The sequence below is a fragment of the Myripristis murdjan genome, chromosome 23 (assembly GCF_902150065.1).
Source record: "Myripristis murdjan chromosome 23, fMyrMur1.1, whole genome shotgun sequence".
NCBI lineage: Eukaryota > Metazoa > Chordata > Actinopteri > Holocentriformes > Holocentridae > Myripristis > Myripristis murdjan.
The window spans coordinates 16,136,634-16,161,825 of NC_044002.1; the positions used below are offsets into that span (position 1 = coordinate 16,136,634).

At 41.6% G+C, this 25,192-nt stretch overlaps 2 protein-coding genes across 3 annotated transcripts; one reads left to right on the forward strand and one right to left on the reverse strand.

Moving 5' to 3' along the window:
- The first annotated feature begins 1,048 nt into the window (after nt 1–1,048).
- Nucleotides 1,049–2,517, forward strand: LOC115355338 (achaete-scute homolog 4). 2 transcript variants are annotated; one of them, XM_030046101.1, is made up of 2 exons: nt 1,049–1,182; nt 1,288–2,517. In XM_030046101.1, exon 2 carries the CDS (start codon nt 1,292–1,294, stop codon nt 1,835–1,837), a length of 546 nt encoding a protein of 181 aa, XP_029901961.1. In that variant the 5' UTR covers nt 1,049–1,182; nt 1,288–1,291; the 3' UTR covers nt 1,838–2,517. The 2 variants fall into 2 exon arrangements, with proteins under 2 accessions (XP_029901961.1, XP_029901960.1); XM_030046100.1 differs by having other exon boundaries at nt 1,049–1,174.
- Nucleotides 2,518–6,836: 4,319 nt separating this feature from the next.
- LOC115355339 (suppressor APC domain-containing protein 1) lies at nt 6,837–11,859 on the reverse strand. Its single transcript, XM_030046102.1, has 4 exons — nt 11,475–11,859; nt 9,497–9,667; nt 8,193–8,348; nt 6,837–7,953 (listed from the first exon to the last, which is right to left on the reverse strand). Exons 1-4 carry the CDS (start codon nt 11,568–11,570, stop codon nt 7,864–7,866), a joined length of 513 nt encoding a protein of 170 aa, XP_029901962.1. The 5' UTR covers nt 11,571–11,859; the 3' UTR covers nt 6,837–7,863.
- Nucleotides 11,860–25,192: the final 13,333 nt, after the last annotated feature.

Genomic DNA, 25,192 nt, shown 5'->3' on the forward strand with positions numbered 1-25,192 from the left:
TTGTACCGTTTTTAACCTACTTAAACTGACTTAACTTGCTTTTTTTTATTTGCAGAGATTTAAACCATCTTTTTGGGCTCATATAAATTCATACTATGCATCATATGAAGCAGCATAAGTCTGATGGAAGTTGTGAAAGCAGTGTAAATAAAAGAAAAGGCATAATTTAAAGGCAGATTCTGAAGTTTCATAGAGCAGGACACACCACCTTGTTTACAAATGTAAAATATATTTGAGGAAGGATCATAGTCTGAGCTCTGAAAACTGATGACATTGATGCAACACCTTTAAATGTCTCTTCAATCCAATGTTTTCATATCAAATGTCCATAAAAAAATAATAAAAATGAGCAAAATGCCCTTATATTTTGGGTTACAATGAGGTAAAAGAGCTGTACTAAACTCAAGAGGCATGTATAAGTTAAATTCTCTGAGAATTACATAGGATTCGACTTTTTTTTTTTTTTTTTACCATGTCATTACAAAGTGGTGTGTGCTCCCCTTTGAAACTACATAATCTGCCTTTAATGCTCTGTAAATATAGGTGATTTTGGCTTGAAATTGTTGGACATTTACTCCTCAGAAGTTAGAACAGTAAGTGAGCACAGGATGACAATTTCATTCTCTAGGGGTTCCAAACTTTTGCATGTCCCAAAAAGATATCTGAGACAGAAAGAAATATCTGACACAACTGATTTGGGATTTGTTACAAGATAAGGCCTACACAACTGGCTATACTGGGGTGTGAATGATAGGCTATCAGTGAGGAGGGTGAAACCTAACAGCAAATCAGCCATGCTTGTACATGTTTTTGTGCAAATGCCAGGGAGGTAAAATAATAATAGCCTAACATGATGAAGTCTCCTTTAGGATCCCTGCCAGATCTCTGTTATCTATGCCAATTGCATGCTGGAGGTAATCCTGTAAACAGCTTGATCTTGGAAACAGATAGAGCTGTATGCTTGCATCTCCGCCCCAGATCACGCCCACTGTAGCAGTGACAGTCTCATAATCTTAACCACCTTCAGGTTTAGTTGTCATCCAGTCTGGAGCATGGCAAAGTCCTCATCAAGGCTGCTAAACTCAAAAACATCACCCAAATCAAGACTGCATCCCAGAGAGGCCAGATTTAAGACGAAGCTTTTGCACAAACACGACTTGGCCCTAATGAGACTGTGAGACGGTGCGTATAAATGATTTGTACAGCAAGATTAAATAGAAAAGTTCTTTGCACTTGTTGCTTTCTAACCATGTAATCCATAAATTGTGTCATTTTTTCATTTTTTAGGAAAATGTCTCGTCACGGTAAAGAGTTACTGGAGCACGTTCCATATGTTCCTCCACTGGCTCTCCACGGGATCTCCATGGAAAACCCTGGAGCGCACTACAAGGATGCGCTTGGACTTGGAATGCCTATCCACCTAGATGCTGCGTATCTGGACCCTGTGCACGGCCAGAGGTTATCCTACAGACGCTTGTCCTATTTCCCCTTCCACGGACACCTCGGTGTGTACGATTACGCCTTCGAGCCCGCGTTCATCCGGAAAAGGAACGAGAGGGAGCGGCATCGGGTGCGCTGCGTAAACGAGGGTTACGCGCGGCTCAGAGAGCATCTGCCGCAGGAACTGGAGGACAAGAGGCTCAGCAAGGTGGAGACTCTTCGAGCGGCCATTGACTATATCAAACACCTGCAGAGCCTGCTGGAGTTCAACGTGTCCGGGATGGACATGTCACTCGGAGGAGCGCGCAATCGTGCGCCGGAGCCACAGAGGACAGAGTGCAACAGTGATGGAGAATCCAAAACCAGCCTCAGCGACAGCGGGGACACCGCTTACTAGACTGTCTGCTTTTTTTCTCTAACCTGTCACTTATTCATTAAACTGTCATAATAAAGAACATTAATAATGCAAAGGCAACTCAAACCAGCCTTGAACTTGAATTGACAACAATTGCAAAAGAAAAAAAATCTGATCCACCACCTATAATTCAAGCTATCAGTGGATAAAATGAAATAAAATTATACAATTTTTAGGAGCCTGATTTTTTTTTTTTTTTTCTTTCCAGCCCCAACATGTTAATAGTGGCTTGACCGGGAATGCACTGACTAAACTATAAGCGCTACTTTCAAATGGACGCAATAGCCAATTTTGGGAGAGCAGACAAATGAATTTGTTCTGGCAAAGAAAAAGAAAAAAACGTTATTGTTCTTGTTCTTGTTTGGTGGCTGTTTAAGTTGTGATAATCACTAAATGGAGGATAAAGTCCATGTTTGCCAGCACATCACTGGGTATGAAATATATTACACTAAAAAAGCAAACAATTCAATAACCAAAGTCAGATTAGGCAGGAAAAAAGAAAAGAGGAACTGGTGATAAAATATACACTTTCATCTTGTTTATATTAATATAAAATAGGACAGGTAGTCATGCTGCTTGACAAATTTAATTTAATAAGAGGGATTATAAGTAATCTTTCTCTGAAACACTTGATTGACAAGTTGAGCATCTCTATTTTGTCAGAGGACTCAATCCAATATTTTTTTTCTGTTGACTTGCATGAGTCTATTTTTGTCTTCAAAGTGATGAAAGTGTCCAGATCAATCTGTCAATAAATGTTTGTGTGTTTTTCAGCATTGTTTACTGTGACATCATTATTACTGAGGTAGCCACGTTCAGATGAGATTTTGAGAATTCAACACGGCGTGGTGTCAAATCGTAGGAATTATTTCAACAGATAAGAAAAAAGAAGAACAAACCAACTGTTGTGGGTGCATTGCATGCTGTGTCCCCTGTCTAAAAATCAAGAATATTAATTTTAAGAGCCACCAAAAAATTTTAATATTTTATTTTTCTGACCTGGGACAACCTAACCACTGTTTTCCAAGCTGACACACTCTCTTCACAAGCTGTAAAGTTCAAAACCAAGATTAAAACTAGAAAGGCAAAGTTACCATCAACTGGCAGCTGGTTTGAAATGACATATCATAGCTTTCAAAATGCCTTTCCGTGTCTTTTCCTAAACCTGTATTTTGTGCAAATCAGTGTTTTTAGATTTCCAAAACATTTAAGAAAATAGTGGCTTTAATTGGATTTACCCCCTCTTAAATCAACAGCTTGTTGGTGTCTCCCAATTTCATAAAATAAAATAGACTTGTGTGAATTGGTGAGTTGCTTTTGTAGTTTTTTTTTTTTTTTTTAAATAGTTTTATTTTTGCACATTTAAAATGGTGAATGACAGTGACAGAAAACCCTGTGGGCTTATTTGAAGCCTCCACCTAAATATTGTTAAAAAATTTTACTGAACATAGAGCTCATACAGTGTTTGTCTGAGCTCCTCTCCACTCTAGCTTTATTCAAAAATCTTGAATATTGTCTTCCACCTTTTCCATTTGCACCAATGCATCACGGGGGGTTAAAACAAACTCTTGCCTCTTGCTTTGACTTCTTTTGGAAGTAGGAGTGAAATTTGATATCAATACTGACTTTACTGTCCCCTGTGGCGCAGACAAAGCACCTCAAAACTAAAAATTCAGTTTCAGAGAAATTCTTACTCAGTGTTATTAGTTACCTGAGTGCTCTTCAAAGCCCGCCTACTTACTGTACCATCTCAGGGTACTCAGGAAGTTTGCTCTGCTAATAGCTCAAGGAATGCATTCATCAGGGAGCCCTCAGCCCCGCAAGAGGAAACTCTGTGGTGAACCTCCAGAAACACCTACTCTGCACTAAATTATCTGTTTACGATGCTCACATCCGCAGACCTGCACGGAAACAGCACCTATTTCCTAATTTTCTTTAATATAAAAAACACAGGATATTGTATACAAGTTGATGTGAGCTGGAAAGACCAGCAGAGTAGATTGCAAGTGAACCGTGCTGGTATGGAACAACGGTGTTCAGTGCCACAAAGGCATGAAATGCCATCAACAAAAGGTGTTTGGCTGTGTATTATGTGAATTAGACCCAATAATTAGCCAAGTGCTGGTACCCTGAGCTTGATGGTTCAGTGGCACTCTGAAGATAGGGAACATGGAGCTACTTAAATGAAAGCCTCTGCCATAATGGATGTTTTCTTTCCTGATGCACACACACTGATTCTAATCAGAGTCCTGCACAGATTCCTTGCAGGTATGCAGTGCTGTGCTATTTTATACTGGAAATGTTGTTGCTAAGCAGAAGAAAATGTTTCTTCTTGTTTTTTTTTTTTTTTGTTTTTTTTAATCATTTTGGTGACTTTTGTGCTCCAGAATTCAGTCACAAACTAATATCAGATTTTATTGTGCATGCAGAACAACAGTTACCACACTATACCATTGCAATATGTGTCCACACCAGAGTCATTTGCGGACCTTTTGCAAATATTTACCATTCAAATCTGTGCAAAACCACGTTGCCTCAACCCAACAAGCAGCTACATTGCACACACACATACCTGTCAGTTATATGTTCCTTGTCACGTATTTCTCCATGTCCTTGGCTCTGCACTTGCTTCCCAAAACCCAGCAAACAAAAACATCTCCTCCTCTAGGAGCCAAACAGACAAGCAGAGATAGAGGGCCACCATGAGCCCTGGAGTAAACACACTTGGGGACAATGAATGCATCATTCACCTCATGTAAGGAGGGTCATACACCACAAGATTGTACATAAAGATACGTAAAGCATGAAAAGGGATAATGGGCAAAAGAAAATGTAGAATAAGGGGTAAAATAAATGGATAAAAGAATGATATAAATATTGATTTTGAAGTCACTATATGGAAACAGAAAATTACTGACATTTTTGCTTTCTTGTAAGAATGGTGAGGAAAAAATCTAATAACATGGTTAGAGATCCTTTTGTGGTACCCCGATGTATGTGTGTGTATGTGTACACATTCAGGTCCATTCAGTTCAACCTTACTATCATTTTATGGTGCAGAGAACAGGAACAACATATGTGCAAGGGAGGTGTCTGGTATTTTCCAGCCTACTGTTTTCCTCATGTGTGCAAGGCTACAATAGTGTGCAATGCATGTGTGTGTGTGAGTGTGTGTGTGAAAAGGATAGCCTGCAAACATGCATGATGGGTAGGCTAGATAAAGCTTATCAGTGGTGGTGAGATCAGTGCAGGACCACCGGGAAGGGACGTGCAACATGTTGAGACGGAGAGCCCACATGCATGGACGGAAAGGGAAGGACTGATGACGGGCTACAGGACGCAAGAGGCTGCTGGTTTGCTTGTCTTCTACGCCGCAGGAATTATTAAAACATGTTTCCTTCCTGCTTTGAATTTGCAAATTGACTGAAACATTACTGGAGAGTTTGGTTGTTAGCTATTCTGCTGCATTAACACCTGCTGAGGGAACTCAAGACATGAAGTTCAATCAACAAATATCTAGTCATGTTGGAAAATGTTTTTTTTAGCTGACTTCACTGATTTGATTCCACTGCTGCTTACTCCTTAAAGTAATAATCCACACCTTTGTCATATAAATAAGTTTATAGTTTGGCACTGTCTTTTGATAGTGATTCAGCCTGCAGCCAGTTTGTGAAAGCTCTAACTTTTGCTGCACGAAAGTTGTTTCATTTCAATCTGCTGCACAGCAAATAATTTGTTTTACGTTCATGGGATCAAAAACATATAATTATAAGCCGATGGAATAAATATAAGAAGCTGCACTCCATTTTTCGTTATTATTACAATATAATGTGTCAGAGTCTATGTTCAGATTAGTGCAATGTACTAAAGCAATGACAACTTACCAAAGGCATTGCCAGAATTAATAAAGCCAAGAATTTTCAGATGATCATATTTCAGGGCATCTCCTTGGTCAGTTTTTCATGTGTAATAAGATGATTTTATTTTATCTCAAACATGAGCTTCTGACTGAGCACTAATGTTAGAACTCATTAGTTTTGGGGAATAGGGGCCGAATTAGTGATTTTTATTGCCATTTAATTCATTTTTATTAGAAAGAGAATTGACACACAACAAGAAGGAAATGTTTCTGGAGAATGAACTCAAATGCAATGCCTGCTGGGACCTATGCTAATAAGGTACTGCTATATTGAGTCAGTTTAGTGAATGCTTGCTGAAAGGTTGTTCAACTTGCAGTAATAAATAACTATGTATGGATTCATCCTATAAGTTCTGAAACTGACAATCAGCAACACCAAAGTGAAAAGGACATACCTGCAAACATACATTGAGTTATGGTTTAGAAATCAGCTGGTTTCTCCAAAATTGTTTAATGATTTTGTAGGGTGTGCAGTCAGCCACATAGTTGGACAGAAAAGTGCCATAAAGTGCAAACGCTGATCAGTCGTCACTTTTGCACAGCACTGATGCAGATGCATGATCTGGTTTGTGTGCAAACATGCTGCGTCGGAAAAAAAAAAAAAAAAAAAAAAAAAAAAAAAATCTCTGTTTTTCCAAAGAGATGTAAAAGTTACTACAGAGATACTACTTTAGGAAAACCAAGAAAGAATAAATCTCAAGCTGATCCTTGTAGACTGCTGCTTCTTTCCACAACAAGTCAGGTGAGTTTCTGTGGTAGATTTATATGTTTGTGGGGTCGCTACTACTTGCAATTTGTGCACACACTCACTTAGCCATTTCTTGCTATGAGCGTCCTATGCTGTTGCACTGGGCAACTGCAACCACTAGAGGGCCCTCACATGCCATCCTGTGCTGATCTAAGAACATAAACATGTCAACCTAAGAACAGTTATGACAAATGCTTTTATTGTAGATGACTAACAAGAAGCATCTGATGTTTCTGTGTTAATCATTGTTAATTGTGCATATTTATTGTTAGTACAGTTATTACTAGCTGTATAAATAGTGACTATAGTGTGATTATTATTATTATGTCACACTTTATTTGCATTGTCCAGTGTTAACACTCAATTTTACTATCAACTTTGTATCAGCTGGATTTTATAGTTAGTTGTGTAGATGCTTAACTTCATACTGACAAACATCTCATTCCTGGAGGAGACACACTGTCTCATACATGAGCAACAACGATTGCTGTCACCAAAGAGCCTCTTCTAAATAAAGCCTACAATTATGTTAATAAGTGAAATTATAGCCTATATGTCACATAAAAACCAATAACATAGCACCGGTTCGCAGCTAACAGCACCTCAATTCTGTTAACATAATACATTTCCCATTATTATCATAAAATTACCCATCACTAACATGGTAACATTAGAATAATTACATTTGTTAGGTTTTATTGCACAAGGGAGATACTTGGGGCAATAGTTACAGTCATAAAAAAAGATCTCCTCCATAAATATACACTCATTGTTCAGATGTAGCACCCAATAGTAACTACATATGTGAATGGATGAGAACTATGAGCTGAATTTTGACTAGTTAGTATGATTTATCAGTTCAGCTAATATAACTTTAAAAAGTTTGGCTTTTTAAGTCATATATTAAACCCCATCAATGTAATAATTCAATAACAGGAAAAATGAATTAACAGTAGAAAATCATTAGAGTAGGGAATATGTTATATTAACAGAGCGACTAGACAATTCAGTGCAAATGTTTTTCATGTTAATGGTTATGTCAATATGGAATTCATACATTACTTGTTGCAACAGGCCCAATGTGTTTTTTTTTTATAGTCATCATTATGTATTATGTCATGTAAGAAGGGCTTGGCTCTGAAAAGGTGACTGACTCATAACTGCAGAGGCAGCATATCAGTCAGTTTACTCGACAAAACCGGTTCACAGAAACAGAGAGAACACACATCATTACTTAACTTAAATATATATTTACAATTGGTTAGTGAATAACACCACGACAGTCAGTGAAATGTAAATCTGAAATACAGCATGTTCGTCTGTGCACGCCTGTGCTGGCAGTCAGCGGGCCTGCAGTTCACCAAGCTCCCTGAGGAGGGCGTCTTTTTCCAGCTCTAACATGGAGATCTGATTATTCTTGTCACTCACTTGCTGTCAAAGAGAAAAAAAAGAATAAAGAAAGTGTGATTATATTTTGCCATAACAGACAAATCAATGAGCAAATAATAAATAATACAGAAATAAAAGGATAATCAAGTTTAAGAAGCCCAATTTCTGACCTCGGGTGTAAAATGATTTTTTTTTTTAAATTATTGGTAGATCATTCATTCAAAACTCTGTAACTTCCCTGTCTCAGTGTGTTAACTGTGTGTCAGTGTACACAAACGCACCTGTGTCAGTACTGTGTTGTGCCAGCGGAGGTCGCTGTCTGCCACCGCGTCGGGCAGGGAGTGGGTGCTGCCGCCGGTCACATTGGGCTCACTCATCACACTGCCCAGGGAGCCGTTCACCCGCTGGATACGGGACCGCAGGAGGCACGACCATGTCTGGAGAGAGGGGAGGGGTGTCAGGGTGGGTGAGCGGTGAGAGACACCGTCCCGTAGCTGGAAAGTCACAAGTTTGATGTGGTGATACCCATCAACAGCCAGGAGTCATTTAACAAACTAAACTAAAATAAAATAAACTATCCTTATAGTTGTTGGATATGCTCTTTTCTGTTAATACCTATTGGTGAGGTAAAAGGAAAAGACAGCAAAAGACCAATGGACAAGAGCAGGAAGGGCAAAGGGAAAAAAAATGTCCCATATCAATGCTCCAACTCCATTTTTAAGCTCCAGACTCCTCCCCTAAAGCCCCTGTTTTAAATGGGACATGTAATACACACGGAGTCCCAGACTTCATGTGTATTAAACATGATCTCACTGTCATCATGCTGTAGCTTTAGGCTGAATATTTTAGTGGGTGAAACCCCATTTCGGGCTATGAATTTTGTGGTGGCGGCCTGAAAGGGAAATTCCACCCTCAGATACTATTACGTTGCTACGTATAATTAATTTACAATGTGCAGTGCGTAGCAGGAGTGCTGCCTTGTCTAATTCAGCTTCAATCAGTGATTTCCTACATTTCCCACAGTGATGTTCAACAGCTCCCAAAGACTGGACATTAACTTGTTTCATTTAGGCCTGTTGAGGCAACTTGCAGTGCATTTGGATGTTATTAGATGTTAATGGCTGCAGGAGTTGATTTATAATGATGTGTTGTCGTTTATTCTTTTGTTGAACCCACTTTCCTTCAACCTGCCATATCTGATTTAGTTAGTGATTTCCTACTTTTAACAAAATGTCTTTCAGCAGCCCACAGAGAATGAGTGGCGACTTGCTGCTTTCAAAGTTGGGCATATGCGCACTTGTTTGGGTGTGGCTATAGGTGGAACCGCACCCCGTATTCAAAATGCAGCATGTCTTGGGGCTGCATTGCACTCTGGTCTATCAGTTTCTACACTATTGGTGTAGAAACTGGTATATCTGCCTCTTTTATAAGTCTGTTCTCCCAGCATGATTCTTGAGTGTTGGTGCAAAATGATGGGTGCAGAAAGAAACCCTTGGGTCTTTGATTCCCTTGTCCACAGTCTGCAATAAAATACACTGTCAAACCCCAAATCCAGGGTGCACGGTCATAGCCCCCCCTCCAGTACCTCAGGTACATCCTCCTGCCTGGAGCCAGCCCCAGTCTGGGCCTCGATGCTGGCCTGCCGTGCCGTGTTCTCCTCCAGCCGCTGATGGTACCAGAGACGGGCCCTCTCCAGAACCTCCAGACCACACCACAGAGAGTCCTTCTCCCTCTCCAGATCCTTGAGGCGTTTAATCTGAAACAGGAAGAGCACGATCAGACAGGCTCCTCAACATATGTCACAGAGTTGATCCAAAGATTATACTTTTGAGGTTGCCTGAGGACCTTTTTTTTTTTTTTTGGTTCTGCTTTGGGACCAAGTTTGATGAAAAGTGACAAATAGGATTTTGGATGTGGGTGTTTTTTGGGGGGGGTGTGGGTATATTTGTGTGTATGCAGTTGTATTTTGGTGCTATTGCGAGACTTGACCACAAGCTTGACCACAGCTAGAACACCAGGCCTGCAGCCTAAAGAGCCTGAACAGCACAGCATTGCCTGTTTGTTCTCCAACGGCCACAAGGCTTTGTCTATCAGCAGACCCAATCTACAGAGCAGTGGGAGGCCACTTTAGTTCTATTGTCAGCTCTCAGTTGGATAACAACCACTTCAAATGGGCTTAAATAGGGGAAACTCTTGTCCAACAACCAGGGCATCATAATGGTGGAGGTGTTCCAGAGTTGGTATTATGATTTCATGACTGTGTACAGCGTTAAAATAATCAACAATGAGCCAGAATAGCTGAGGTGAGAAAACTAAAGTGGAAAAGACAGCATACTATGCATCATATAAAACCCAAAGGCCTTGGTAAATCTTCACGCAGATTCACATCATTAATCAAATCATCACAAAATAGCAGAATTGACCATAGTAAAGACAATAAACTAAAATAATTTCATCTACACTGTCCATGAGTTGCTATTTGTTGGATGAGACTATCAATATTTACAATAGGGAAGTGTTTTTTTTTTTTTTTTTTGTGCTCATAGCTTTTGGAAATGCCAGTTATACTGAGCCGTTGACAGGAAGCTGTGAGAGGCGAACTTGACATGTGGGAATGTGTCACTGGGATGACCACAGCCACGCTGTCTTCTAAAATAACACTCGCAACCGGATAGAAGATGGAAAAACTGACAGACAACAGAATGAATCGACAAGCATTTTAGTCTGGTATATAAATAGTTAATTTCCATTTGACTCATTCAGTACATAACCTGACATCAATTATTCAGTATCTCTAAAATATACAGTATAATGTACATAAGCATCACAATGCCATAAAAAGTGCCATAATTTGTTTTCATTTTGCATTTCTTGTTTATTTCTTACACATTACTTTACATAAATGCCATGTAACTCACTTCTGTCTCTGTATTAAACATTTGCAATAATGTTTAAGAATTTTCTCTCAAAATGAGATGCCACATATGAAAATATCTATGAAAATCTACCATCAAAAAATGATTGCACTTTTCAAAGAGAAGGTAACACAAATCATTGGCTTTTGAATCATGTTTAAACAGGAGATCATGTACTTAAATTTCAGGTAACACACTTTTTGTACAAAATGAATACATCACATTTGGAAATAGAACTTTTTTGGGGGAGGAAATAGGTACAGGAATCACAACTAATTTTAAAGTAACATGATGTCAAATGCGATTATCTAGCCTGGCATGATAGACTGGTCGGGCATTCGTTGCTCTCAGGTGGGCCTGTACGTTAGAGTCAAACTGAGCTCTCACAATAGGAGAACAAAGCGTGAGTGTGTACATACGACATGTATAGCTGATAAGGATCATATGCTCAGGTGAAACATAAACACACACACACACTTGCAAACTTTGTGAAAGCCCGATAAGCTGGAACTGATAAGAATCCTAACCACTTTACAAAATACACATGCACACATGCTCATATCAGCCTCTCCACAACCTTACACATATACCACACAGATCACACACACACACACACACACACACACACACACATCCATCCGTCCTCACCCATAGGTAGAAGCGCAGAGCGTCCAGGCTGTAGAGGCTGGTCCTGAGGGGGATGATGACCACGGTGTAGGAGGCACAGGGAGGACGGCAGGCCATGGGAGGAGACACACTGACAGCTGCTGCTACTGCCCCATACAGCTGGCTCAATAACAAACAACAAACAGACAGCTGGCAGCCCACTGCTCTGCTGGCTGACTCAGAATAATACCACAGAGAGAATGAGAGAGAGAGGGAGAGAGAGAGAGAGAGAGAGAGGGAGAGAGCGAGAGAGAGAGGGAACAGGAGTGGGAAAAAAACAGCACAGGCAACATGGTGCCCCTGGGGCAAGGTAATGAAAAATTCCACATGTGACTGCCATGACTGGTTAATCAACACACAGAGAGAGATAGAGAGAGTAAGGGAGAGAGAGAGAGGGAGAGAGAGAGGGATATTGGGGTGACGGGGTGAACCTGCCACATCAAAACACAGCAGAACAGAAAACGATGGCATGCCTAAAGGAAACAGGGAGGAGAGGCTGGCGTTGGGAGATTTGAAAAGAGGATACAGGTGTGACAGGACAGTGGCCACATCCTGGCAATGTCAGGTGAAAACCTCGTATCTCCCACATTTACAGGAGCTACGAGAAATTCAGATTGACCATGATGTTCATAAACCCAGGGACAGTCAAACTGTCACAACACGAGATCCTTTCATCTAAGTTAAAACATAAAAAAAAAAACTGGAGTTGCGAGTTTTTTTGCATGTCAACAGTCGTATCTCTCTCCCATTTGCTTGATGGAGTGACTTAACAGGAGACATTGTGTTTTCTCCCTCCCTAGTTTCGGGTGAAGCAGCACTTTGTCCCGACATGTTCACTGGAATTCCACATAACCTAAAGATGAGGGATCACGCAATCTGTACAAACACACAGGTGTGTGTGTGTTGCATACCTGTGGATATTTAGCCAAGTACGGCTGTAAAAAGCAACACAGGATAAAATTTTTACTGGTTCTCACTCGGCTTTGCTTATGACAACAGGGTGTAGTGTAGTCATGGGTTACAGCCTAAGGACTGCATAGTATATTGACGGTAACATCATTACTGTCACAGCTCAGCAACTCAGCTGGTCAGCCGCAACGCAGAAAATCAGTGGCAAATGCAGCGTGTTAAAGCCTGTGGCAAAAAATTAACGCCTGTTGGATCTATGGGGTCACACGAGATGAATGAAGCTCCATGGTACCACTGGTGACAAGGCAGATATCAGGTTTTTAGTGCACTGGGACTTTAAAGTGAGACATGAAGAGTTGCACCCTCTTTGGACAAAATGACCAAACTAAAATTTGACACAGTTAAATATTATCTAGAGTTATAGGGTAACATTTCAGAGGATGAGCTGCATTTGTTAAATATTGAGCAGCAACAAACACCGAGTATGAAACGTTAACTTGCTTGAAATGGACTGAGCCTTGCAGTGTTTTGGATTTAAGCTCTGCCTGCATGATGACGATGAAACGGGGTGGTTTTGTTATTCAGAGGGTGTGTTTGGACTATCTGTCCTGACAACAGACAGCTTGACAGACCCTCCCTGTTTTGACGCTGTCAACATGGGGCCGTCCCACTGTTACTGTCACACTGCTGTTTACTGGAGCCACCAGCAACCTGCAACTGAGTTTGTTTTTTTCCCCATTACTTCCCTCTAACGTTTACATGACGCTTGATGTAATGATGAGGTAATTTCTTTGAGACATCCCTGTCATGAAGGACTACAATAAATAAATGAAAAAGAGACCAAATAAATGAAAAATACCTATCTTTTAAATCTGGCTTTTATTTTAGAGTAATGTTACAGCCTTAGGTTTTCAGATTAATCATTAGTTTTCATATTTATTTTTTTAATCCTTTTTTTAACTTTATTTTATTTATCTGTTTTTTGTTATTTCTAGTCTAGAATAATTTTTATTGCTGTCTATTGTTTTTATTTTTTTGTCTGTGTTCTGCACTTTGGGCTGCGTGTTGGTATGAAAGGGTCTAGATGAATAAAGTTGAGTTGAGTTGTGATGGATAGATAGACAGACAGACAGATAGATAGATGAGTGACACCTGTATGCCTGCTGTGTGAGTGCATTTATGGTTTATTTCAGCATTTTAGTCTGAGTTTGGGTGTTTGGTGTGGGGGTTTTTTTTTTGGTTTGTGTCAGTCTGCCTGCCTGCTTCTCTCTCTCTCTCTCTCTCTCTCTCTCTCTCTCTCTCTCTCTCTCTGCTCCGCCCGCCTGCCTGCCGCTCCTCTCACCTGATCCAGGTCCTGCTATCAGCACGCCTGCCTGCCGTCAGATCATCACACCTTGCACTGCAGACACCCTGCTGCTGGATCGCTGTGCAACACATTGTTTGTTCTAGACACTCTGACTTTAAGGCATTCTGCTTATTTTACCTACAAATCAGCTTCACTGTTTGTTTTTTTCTGCCTGCCTGACATATATTCTCTGATTCTGCAGTTCACCTGCTAGCCAGCCTGCCGAGCCAATCATCAAGCCTGCCAGTCTGCTCAAAACCCTGAACCTCTGCCTGTCTGATTCCCCCTCCACCATGGACCCGGCACCAGACAGCCCTCGCCTCCATTACTGCATCTTATTCAGAATAAATCACTTTGTTCCACCTCACGCCACCTGCCTGGTCTGCTTTTGTGCTCAACCTGCATACATGACCGTGGTTGATTTTGAAGATGAGATACTTATTATCAGTCAAGATACTGTAATTGAGTAGCTTTTTGTGTTCTTGTTCTTTTTGGAGTATTTTTTTTTAAAGTCAGTCATTTTACTTTTGCTTGAGGACTTTACTTCACTACGTTTTAAACATCACATCCATCAGAGAGGAAAAATGATCAGTGACAAATTGCGGAACCTTTCACAATAAAAGCTCAGTCAGCAAAGAGGAGAGGAGGAACCTGCTTCTACGTTGTTGATTCTACTTTTTGTCATTTCCAAATTTCACAGTAAAAGCTGCATGATGACACACTGCAGAGGGTCAATGGAAATGAGGACCATTTTGACTCAACCGGCAAAAATGTGTAATAATGTGTAAAAAAAAAAAAAAAAAAAGGAAAGAAAAAAAAAAGGGGGAATAATATCAGTGAGTTGACCTGATGACGAGAACCGAGTAGACTCAAACATCATATTATGTGCCTATTGGACATTTGTCAGTTGAATCTACAGGATCCACACTTCAATCAACCCCCGGCAGTTTTGCATAATGCACCTTTAAAAGATGTTTGAAGCGTGTACTTGCATCATTTTGTAACTGAAATGAAAAGATCACACCTATTTTGAAAAAGCAACTCAGCAACTTTTACTCCCAGTACATTTTAAAAAGTACTTTTTACTTTTACTGCAGTAGATTTTTACAGCAGTACAAATTTCTACTTAAGTAAAATATCAGCAAAGTAACAGTGCTTTTACTGGAGTTGCAATTTGTAGTACCATCTCCACCACTGTTCACAACATATATTGGATATCCACAAAGCTGGAGAGGAAAGGTTTCTGAGTGCACATAGTTAATTATGATTTACAAAAGACATCAAGGAGTTTTTTTTGTTTGTTTGTTTTAGTTCAAACAATCATGTACATTGTGCTGCAGCTGACACCAGATATTTGGTGTAAACTATGAATGCTGTCCCTCACAGATGATTGCAGATGGGACTTTAAAATGCAGTCCTGTTTGATCACCAGCAGAGAGCGCTACAACTGCATCCTGCCTGCTGGAGTTGCTGATCATCCTCAGAACTGACATTTTGTCACTCTCTTTTCCTCACGGCTTCTCCAGAGCAGGATGCTGTAGCTATCACAAAACACCAGATGGCGTAATACAATCGAGGTCCAGACCAGCGAGAGCTTCAAAAGTATGTCAAGTATTTTCAGCCTCCTGTGCCTTATCAACTTCATGTGGCAGTGCCAGTGAATGCTGCTTTTGTTGTTTTTCTTGGCAAGAGGAAAAAATATGTTCCAGTAATAACGATGAGAATACGTTTGTTTAACCAGTCAGTCACTAAACCAGCCGACAGTACATAGAGGACCGATATAAACTCCCTCTCAAATCTCAGGGAACTAGTTCAGGCGCCCTCACATGTCACTTTCACAGTTAGACATATATATCGCATCGCCTTTGGGTTGAAATCCCACACAGAGACAGCTTTGTTTTCGGTGAAACACCATGCATTTTTTTTTAGTTTGCCCAAAGTGTTTTGTTAAGGCCTGTGGGTTTTCTCAACACATAGAGGAGCATGTAATCCTTTATAGTTAAAACATGAAAATCATCAAAATACAAGTTACGTTTTTCACATGGCATATATATCCATATGAAATCAACACATTTAAATATTTTCTTTGCGTTGAACTTTTTGCACACATATTTATTTGAATACCCCAAAGCCATGGCAATACAAAAGCATGAAAGTCTGAGTTATATGACCTCTGGACACAACAGCAGCATCAGGCGTCTGTGTTTTCATCTCACACGGATCAAGTCAGTCACTGAAGCCAGTCAGACCTGTGGATTAAAGAACACCAGAGCAAAATATGGGATTAAACTGCCAAAGTGGAATGGCCCTGTGAGCTTCAGCATCTCTGAGACGTGACCCTGGACGTAGTAACCCATGACCTTCTGTTATGTCATGAGTCACGTGATTCTCAGTAGAGTGGAGCTGGTCGGCATGGGCACATGAGCTGATGATCATCAACAGATGATGTGCTTTCAAGTTTGGGCCCTTACCGCGTGCTGGTCACAACTCCACGGGGGCCCCAGATTTGACATACAGGGAATCGGCGAAGGAGAAGTTGCAGTGACAAAAAAACAGGAAAAACCTCATGCACTGCATGTCTCTGGTGCTGGGAACAGCAAGAAAAACATCAGAGTGAAAATAAAAGCGGATTCGTCAGCTAAACTTTCATTCTGTGAACTCTACTCCACCATAGTAGGCGATATCAAAAATAGGTTTCACTGTAGTAATGCTGTTTAGGTCACATTTCTACCCTACCTATTTTTTGTAACTCAAAAATAGTAGCATGAGACAATTTTTGGCCTCGTTCCACATAGCAGGAGAAAAAATTAGTCATCATCAGTATTGCTTATGTTATGGTTTCAGAAGAATGAAGAAAGTTAGAGAACAATTAGGTACAAATTAGTCTGTAGGCTCTACAGGATGTCTTTTTTCCTGGGAAACTATCATGACATACAGATTTTTAGGCATTATGTTATCAAATGGCTTGAAAAATAGTGCATATAGGTGTTGTTGATTGGGAAAAAAAATCTCCTCAGGGGAGCATGCCCCTGGACCCCCCTTATTGGGCCAAGCCCTAAATGTTTACAATGTCTGGCTCCACCCCTGAAAAGTTTAGTTTAGTTTATTAGTTCGTTAATTGTCTCTACTCTTCATGCTTGCACACATGTGACTCTGTGAATGGTAACCATACAATTTATGTTGCAATGTGCTTTCTTAACAAAACGTTGAGGATGTGGCTTTAAAGTGTGTTAAAGCCAGTCGCCAAAGTACAAACCTTGACAAATTTGACTGTGGTATTTTATATTGTCCTTTACAGGGCGGTGGTTTAGAGAACTGAGGCTAGCCACTACAACTCCTTTGGCCAAATCTGGTAACCAGCCAACTAAACCCCCTGCTAAATTGACACAGTCATGGATTTTGTTGCTCCCATGATTGGTGATTAACTTGAAAATTGTTGGGTTGATCTGAAGTCCTTAAGTTAAGTGTTTATGTTTTATCCAGTTATGCCAGATACGCCAATCTCTCTCCGGTAGATCTCACTATCTATGTTTTCTTCTCTAGCAGAGATTGAGCGTTGATGTGGCCTACTGACTTGAAGGTTAACTCTCACTTCATGTCAGCAGCCTCGATCGTCACTGTGACCACAGAAATTCGACTAACGAGACTGCGTGAGAGGTTCAATCGAGGCCCAGCTACAGCAGGAGGAAGTTGAGTCTTATGCATCACAGTTGGTGTGAATGTGTCCATGCAGGCTGCGTAGGTATTTCACACATTTGATCATGATTGGCGAGCTGTAAACGTTTGCTATCGGTTTGTAACACACACAGGAACACAAAAATACACACGCATGCACACACTGCGACAACCTAGATTCCCCCTGTCCTTACTCCCTTTAGTCACTACTACTACTTTGTGGCTGAGAGTGGGCCCCTAGTTGCTTCCTGTCTCACTCCCTCATACACAAACTCTCTCTCTCTCTCTCTCTCTCCCTCTCTCTCTCTCTCTCTCTCTCTCTCTCTCACCACTGCCTTCATACATACTTTTCAAACCACTCAGAATGAAAATAACACACACACACAAGTGGCCCGAGAGGTATGCGCACATATCAACGCATACATTTCTTCAAACCCCCAAAGCCATGTAAGTAAACAGTGTGTGATCATAGCTGTGCATTGAGCGCGGTGTAACAGAGCTGCGGGGTCGGAGCCGAGCAGAATTGAAACATTATTCTGGGCCAGAGAAGCCGGGCGCTCCCCTTCGCCTCTCCAGCCCACGCCAGCGCCGGCCACTGAAGGCTCACTCTTCCAGATCGTAGCTTCAAGGAATCTTATCCAAGGTGAATAACGCCCCCCCCCCCCCCCCCCCCCCCCCCCCCCCCCCCACACACACACACACACACACACACACACATACACACACACACACACTTCCACCAGGAATGAAAGAGCTGTGCCTCTCCCTGCTTTCTCATGGGGCCTCATTTATAGAGCATAGTTTTGTTCTTAGGACCAAATCCAAGTGACACATTGAGGGAAAGTTGACCTTAATGCCAAAATAAGCAGTCACATTTTTTTTTCTCCATTTTTCATTTATCAATTGAGTTAAAACCAATCCCAGGTCATTATCTGAGAGACCATTTTCATTTTTTTTTAAGCTGCACTAAAGAAAATACACCTGTCTTTTCAGCCTAAATCACAAAGTGTGGCTGCAACAGAGAGGAGCGCTCCATCTTGCCCTGTTTGTGCAAATGAAATTCCAGGGCATGTTCGCTTCCCTGCTCACAGGAAATGTTGAATCCGAACAAACTGTTTCCCAAACAGCAGAGAGCACATGCCCTGTTCAGAGAAAGCTAGACTCACCGGCGTGATTTTTTTTTTTTTTTTTTTTTTTGCTTCTCAACCTTTTTCATATCCTGGTTGTTATTAGTTCACAGACTGGTCAGGTTGGGTAACAAACAACAGGTTTCAAAGTTCCTTGAGGGGCTTACGGGGGCCCTCAGCAAAATGAGGAACAGTTTAATTTAACCAAAAATTGTATGAGTGGTCATTTTAACATTATGTTTTACCAGTTTGAATTTGACTCAGTGCTGCAGCATGACAGTAGTAATTTAATCTTTAACACAAACAAAGGGTCTCTTGGGCAAAATCTCTACGGCTTAATGAAACTAAATATGTGGGTCCAGAAGATGAAAAAGTTTGAAAATCCCCAATGTGAACATGTTGTGTGCTGTTTAGTGATGCTACACTACATGAGTTCTCACTATTGCCAACATATGAAGTTGACTTTGTGATGCACAGGATACAAAAAGTTGATGACACATGATCTCTCCCTGGCTTTCTTTCAACAATCTTTTCCTTCACTCTCTCTAATTCTCCCTTCCTCTCTCTGTCTTTTACCAATTTACCACAGTTTACTACTACATACCTTGGCTAATGTGGCGAAGTCCAGCTGCCCCAGTTACCAGCAACACCGTGGGCCCCCAACACAGAGGGCTCCACATATCGAGCCCCCCGAAACGCAGAGGCCTCTCCTGTTTCGCGTCTCCCCTCACTCCTCTCTCTTTCTCCCCGTTTTTCCAGGAGAGCTTTCAACATCTGGCGGTCTGCCGTTCTCCATCAGGCCTCACTTCTGGCTGTGAGAGCTTTAGCAAAGTGCATATTGAGGATTTTGGGGGTTTTATGCTGAGAAAATGCTACCAATTTTCAACTTGTGAGACCTTTCAAAAGCCATTGGATAAACTCAGAAATACATGGTGGTCAAGCTGAACACAGGGCTGGTGTTCTTTGCTCCTGAAACGCTGGACTTAGGATTTTCAGCAATTAAATGATACAGAGGAGATAAATGGTGCCAAAGTCATACATGCAATAATATGCACTGACAGAAACAGCTGAGGAACTTGTTGAAGACCATATCTGGGGAACTGAAAAACGCACTTATACTGAAGATATGATCTCCTTATGTGTCTGCTTTTTCCTTGTTAACAACTTTGCACAAGATGCATTCTCCACTTGGTTAATATTAGTATGATTTTAGACTTTAAGCATCACCATCCACACAGCTATCTCTGACACTCCCATGCACACACACTCCCTCACTTATTCCCCTCTCTCCCAATCATCTGGTTGCCAGTTCACTTGCTCCCTCGGTTACTCGCTGCCTCGCTCGTTCATTCATCCAGTCAGTCAGGCAGTCACGCACTCATATCCATGCTCGCAAACTTATCCCGTTCTCTTTCGCGCTCTCCTCCTCTCTCACTCGCAAACACACATATTGTCACGCTCACACACACCGTCTCATGCTATGGGTCCAGGGCCCAGATGCAAACCAGATGTTTTCCAGATGGAGATACGGGCAGAAACACATCAGCTGAAGCACACCACCTTTTCACCTCAGCTGCGCAGACTAGAAACAGACGAGGTATTGGAGTCGGTCATGAATAGCAGATACAGTACAATTTCCACAGAGTTAAGCTTGTTAGTATTATCCCAGCAGTTACTTGGCTTTCCTTATTGAGCACAAGCATGTATGTTATCTAGGCCAAGAGGCTGGCCAGGGCTGGCTGCCTAAAAGCAACTGAGGGAGTTCATTCTTGGGGGGAAAAAATATTACCTGTTCATCTCGGCATTAAAAAAAAAATGTTATTATGATGAGTGTTTCCTGTAAACTTGTTTGCTTGGCACGGAAAAGATTCAAGATGGTTCAGACCAGCAATCATTTTGTCAGAGTAGGTGTCACATTTATCTGTTGGAAATTGCACTCCTCAGCTGCCCTTTTGTTTACCATAAAATATGATTACATATACATATATATATATATATGTCAAAAATTAGTGGACACCAGCTTTAAGGGTTTTAAAACAGACACATACTAGTCCCCTGGTGTTTCGTGGCAGTGCCTCTCTCTCTAGTCTTGACACTGAGTTTGGCTCAAAGTCACCTCTCCACACTACTCAGTAAGACCAAAACAAGTCCCACTCAGACACATATGTTCGGACAAAAACAAAGTATCGATTTACACCCGCCTTGCCCCGCCTTTGAGCGAGCCCCCCCCCCCTCACTCTCTCCACGCCTCCAAACACTCTCTGCAAAATAATATTTCAAAGAGTATGATGTTGTCACCTCAAAGCGCAGGCAGGCTCTAGAGAAAAATAACGAACAGGCGACGCTTTGAATTCACACATATTTGCATGAGCATTCACACACCCCCACACACAACACACACACACACACACACACACACACATGGACAAGCCACCACTCAAAGAAAATAAATGTGAGACGCCACTCTGTACACTACTCCAGCGCCCCCCTACGATGGCCCCTGAGGACCCCCAAAACAAACAATGGGCCACGGTCTCCTCGGGCACATTTCATCTTAAACCCGTTCACCCTGACATGCAAGCTCCCCTGTTGAAGCCCTGACAATATCCAGCTGCCAGCAAGCTGCCTCGCTGTCCCACTACCCCCACGCTGCACCCCAACTTCTGCACCTCCCTCCCCGCTCCACCCCACCCCAGCCAACCCCTGAAATCAGAGCGCACCCCACTGCTCCCACACCCCCACCTGCGGCTTCCACAGCTGGGCGAATGGAAACTACTCCCACAGGTACAGAGTGTCTAATGTGTGTGTGTGTGTGTGTGTGTGTGTGTGCTCCCTTGGGCCTTCATTTTTGGGCACACTGCTTTTCTGTTCCTGTGTATTCTCCCTGTACCTCCAAAAATACACAAATCCAAATTTAGTTTATTCTTATCCAAATTTCATTTTTGCAGATAGAATTCCAAAAAACAGACAACACACGGCCGCCTTGTGTATCTTGGCCTGGCTAGTAAATGACTCCCCATTCAGTGTTCGTATCTGTTAAATCACTTAGCGCAGTCCTTTGGCGCTCCATTGTTGTAGCCTGCTGATATTTTTACCTTCGCCGAGGAGCTGAAACCTCCGGCTGGGGGTTATGTGAATGCCCTCCTCCATCCGTCAGCAGGATGGTAAAAAAAAAAAATGCAGGGATTTGCACAAAACTTAGTGGGGAGGTTGGTCATTGACTAGAAAAGAAGTGAGTAACTTTTTGGGGCCTCTAGAGGGCATAGCAATGGACCTGTCCTTGCACCAACAGGACGCTATTTGCAGTGGGTGGGCACATGCCGTGTTGAGACAGAAGGTAGAAATCAAAAAGATAAGACTGTCCAAACTGGCCAAAAGGGGTGTGTCTTTTGACAACACCACTGCAGACAGGGAACGGGGTTTAACACTTTGTGGTGGAGGTCTGTGCTCTACTTGGTGCTGCACAGCTTGTTTTACAGTGTGCACTACCCTATGTGTTAGATCTATATCTAGCAATGTTTGTATGTATACATGTATGTGTGCGTGTGTGTGAATGTATGTTATGAGTGTGCATATTTGTGTGAGATGCTCGAATGTGATAAATCATCTTGAAAATATCACCATCCAACACTTGGCAGTTGTTTTGAATGTTTTCCTGCCCAGGGGCTACAGATGCAAATGAGCTTATGATATAACTGGCTGAACTATTGCATTGTGCATAGTCCCTATGAAATAAACTAATACACTTAACTAAATAGTCTGTCTATCACCAGCAGCAGGCAGATATGACTGGGCTGGACAGTGAAAGCCTGCCTCAGTGCAAAAAGAGAAATATAAAGTGCCTCAGTAGTACTTTGCCTCCTTTTTGTGGTTCACTTTTTTTCTGTATTCGCCCTGTCTCTTGTCTCCGTCTTCTATCTTGCCTTCACCCTCTGTAATTTTGCTGGTTTCCCATCCCGTGTTTCTGAGTATCTCTTCCTCTGCTCCTCACTCTTAATTGGTTGTGGCATGTCAGTAATTTGTCGTCAGCGTAAACAATCTACTGTCTGAGGTAAGCCTCTTCTCGGTGGTTGTTTCCGCAGCTGAAGGGCAGAAGGAGGCCATGGAAAACCCCGTACTGCACCTGCACGCCAAAGAGCTTCCTCTGTGCTCGCACCCTCTCACCGCCACAACTTCCTCTTTACCAAAGAAATTTCCTGTTGAATTGAAACTGCAGTATGGTCGGGTACATCCTCTACATCTTTCAGCGGCGCAGTCAACGCTGCGGTGCTTCCATTTTCCAGTTTCCAGTCTCAGAATCTCACAGGTGTTGGACTGCAGAGCATCCTCAGCACTGAAATCCCAGTTTCAAGGTTCTTATTTAGACTTTACCCTCCGTCCAGTTTCCTTCATGAAATTGCTGTCGCATCCTGAATGAAACCATTTTGTTGTTTTGCTCGATAGATTTGCAATTATCTACTAAGGTCAAATGGGTGTTTTTGCTTGTCTTCTACAACAAGGTCAGAGTCAGGGTCAACTACAGAACAGCATCCCCTAGAGGTAGCAGGGAGTCTGTCATGCTCAAGACACTTGAGCAGGGTAATTATCAAAGGGCTTGAACCCAGGTAATAAATCTGAAGTAGGGTCCTCCTACTCACTACACCACCCTGCTGTAGTCTGTGAGGCTTTTGTTTCAATATAATTCCTAATGACTGCCATCAATGAAACAAATGATTTGTTACAAATTTGTTTAATTTCTTAGTAGCATCCTGCAGTGAGGCTTTGGCCATGCTATTTTTGTCTTTTCATCCTTTCACTGAAGTGCATATGGAATAAATCTCCCAATTGTCATTGTTTTAAAGATACATTAAAAACTATGCAACAATCAAAGCAATTAATTTGTGCAACACTATAATAGTTTTAGGATATTTGTATGATGATGATGCTATTAATAACAGCTCTCCAGTGTGCCACTATTTGCATTATTCCACAAGAGATTGATTTGGCTGTAAAACAGAGTTGGAAAGTAGAATGGAAAGTGCTGAACTGATTTATAACGCTTGCACAAGCGCATCGTCTTCTGACCCGAATCACATTGTGAGCCTCCTCTGTGACTGTTGACAACAGCCTGTTGTTGTTTTACTTGGGCGTTAATGTATTCAAAGGGCGCAGACCATGGGAGGGAGATAATAGGGTTAATGACTATGTAGCCATTTGTAATGTGCTTATTAACAGCGGTGGTCCGAAAACAGGAGAATGATGGGGGATTAAGGTTAGGGGGCTGGAGCAAACACACCTAAACACACACACACACACACACACACACACACACACATACACAGTGTAGACAAGATGAGGATTAGGAATTTAGTGCAGAACAATAGGCAGACAGTAAATACAGACCAGGGTGGTGACAAAACAGCAAGGGATCATGCTGCAGGGGCCTCATTGTCTGCTGATGACCCTTCAAATATGACAATGTATACACACCACTTGACACACAGATTAGGAGGGGATTAGGGATCTAGGGCACCATCCTCTATTGGGAGAATCCAAAACACAGCACTATTATGTATCCCAGTGGGAGAAACACTAAGCAACTACTGTACTTAGTACACGGAGGAATAATCTGAGAGCATGTGGTGTCTCTTTAGCAAAAGATGTGACCGAGCTATCAGTGAATGAGAAAATCACAAAGCCCAATATAATTTCTTCACAACCACTACCATTTAGGACTATAGGGTTTTTGCCCATAAATGAATAAAATAAACACCTCAATAGTGAGATTTTTTCTCATTCTCAATTTGATCATGAAAGCTCTTGATCCAAGTAATAACAGTCTGTGATAGCTCAACATTTGTCAGAAGTCTTTTTCCAAAAGCTGGAAAAAGCTTTTTTTTTTTTTTTTTTTCCCCATGCAGCAATGCAAGTATTCAACTCCATGCTGAGAGAGAGGCATCCATCCTGTTCCATTATTTTCACGTTGTTTATTGCATATTAATGTCAATAAATTATTTTGCCCCAGCATGTGAACTGTTATAGTCTAATTTTAAAGATATAAATGTAATAGACACAATCTGAATATTTGTAAAAAAAAAAAAAGTAAGTAAATAAAATTTGAAGGCTATGTTTAAGACATTTGCGGGAAAAATTCTCTCTTCCATTCATTTTGTCCAGAAAAAGTCCTAGATCGAACCTTATATCAGGTGCATTCTGCTGCAGCTCACAATGTAAGTGCGCTCTGATTGCTTACAAGCTTGCTTCAAAAAACCCACTTTATGCTTCAGAGGAAATCGCACAAGTAGAAGTGTGACTACATCTGGGGACACTGTTTTGATTCGCCTGAGCCTTGTGCTGAGCTGCCTTGAACTTTGCCAAGCCCCATGTGAAAATAGCGTTTTCTACTCAAGAAACATTCCATAGTGGTGATGTCATTACTCAAAGGCAGTGGCTGTCACACACACACACACACACACACACAATGGCCTATCTGCATTACCACCTGCTTTGACACGAAAAGCCTCTGAAAAATTGAACAAGGCGTCTCATAAAAGTCTGCAGCGTTTGGGGCAGGGAGTACGTGATTTGTGTGACACAGTCCAGCCACCTACTCGTGTATATAAATGGCAAACGTCTGTGTGTGAAACCTGGAATAACCTTTCTGG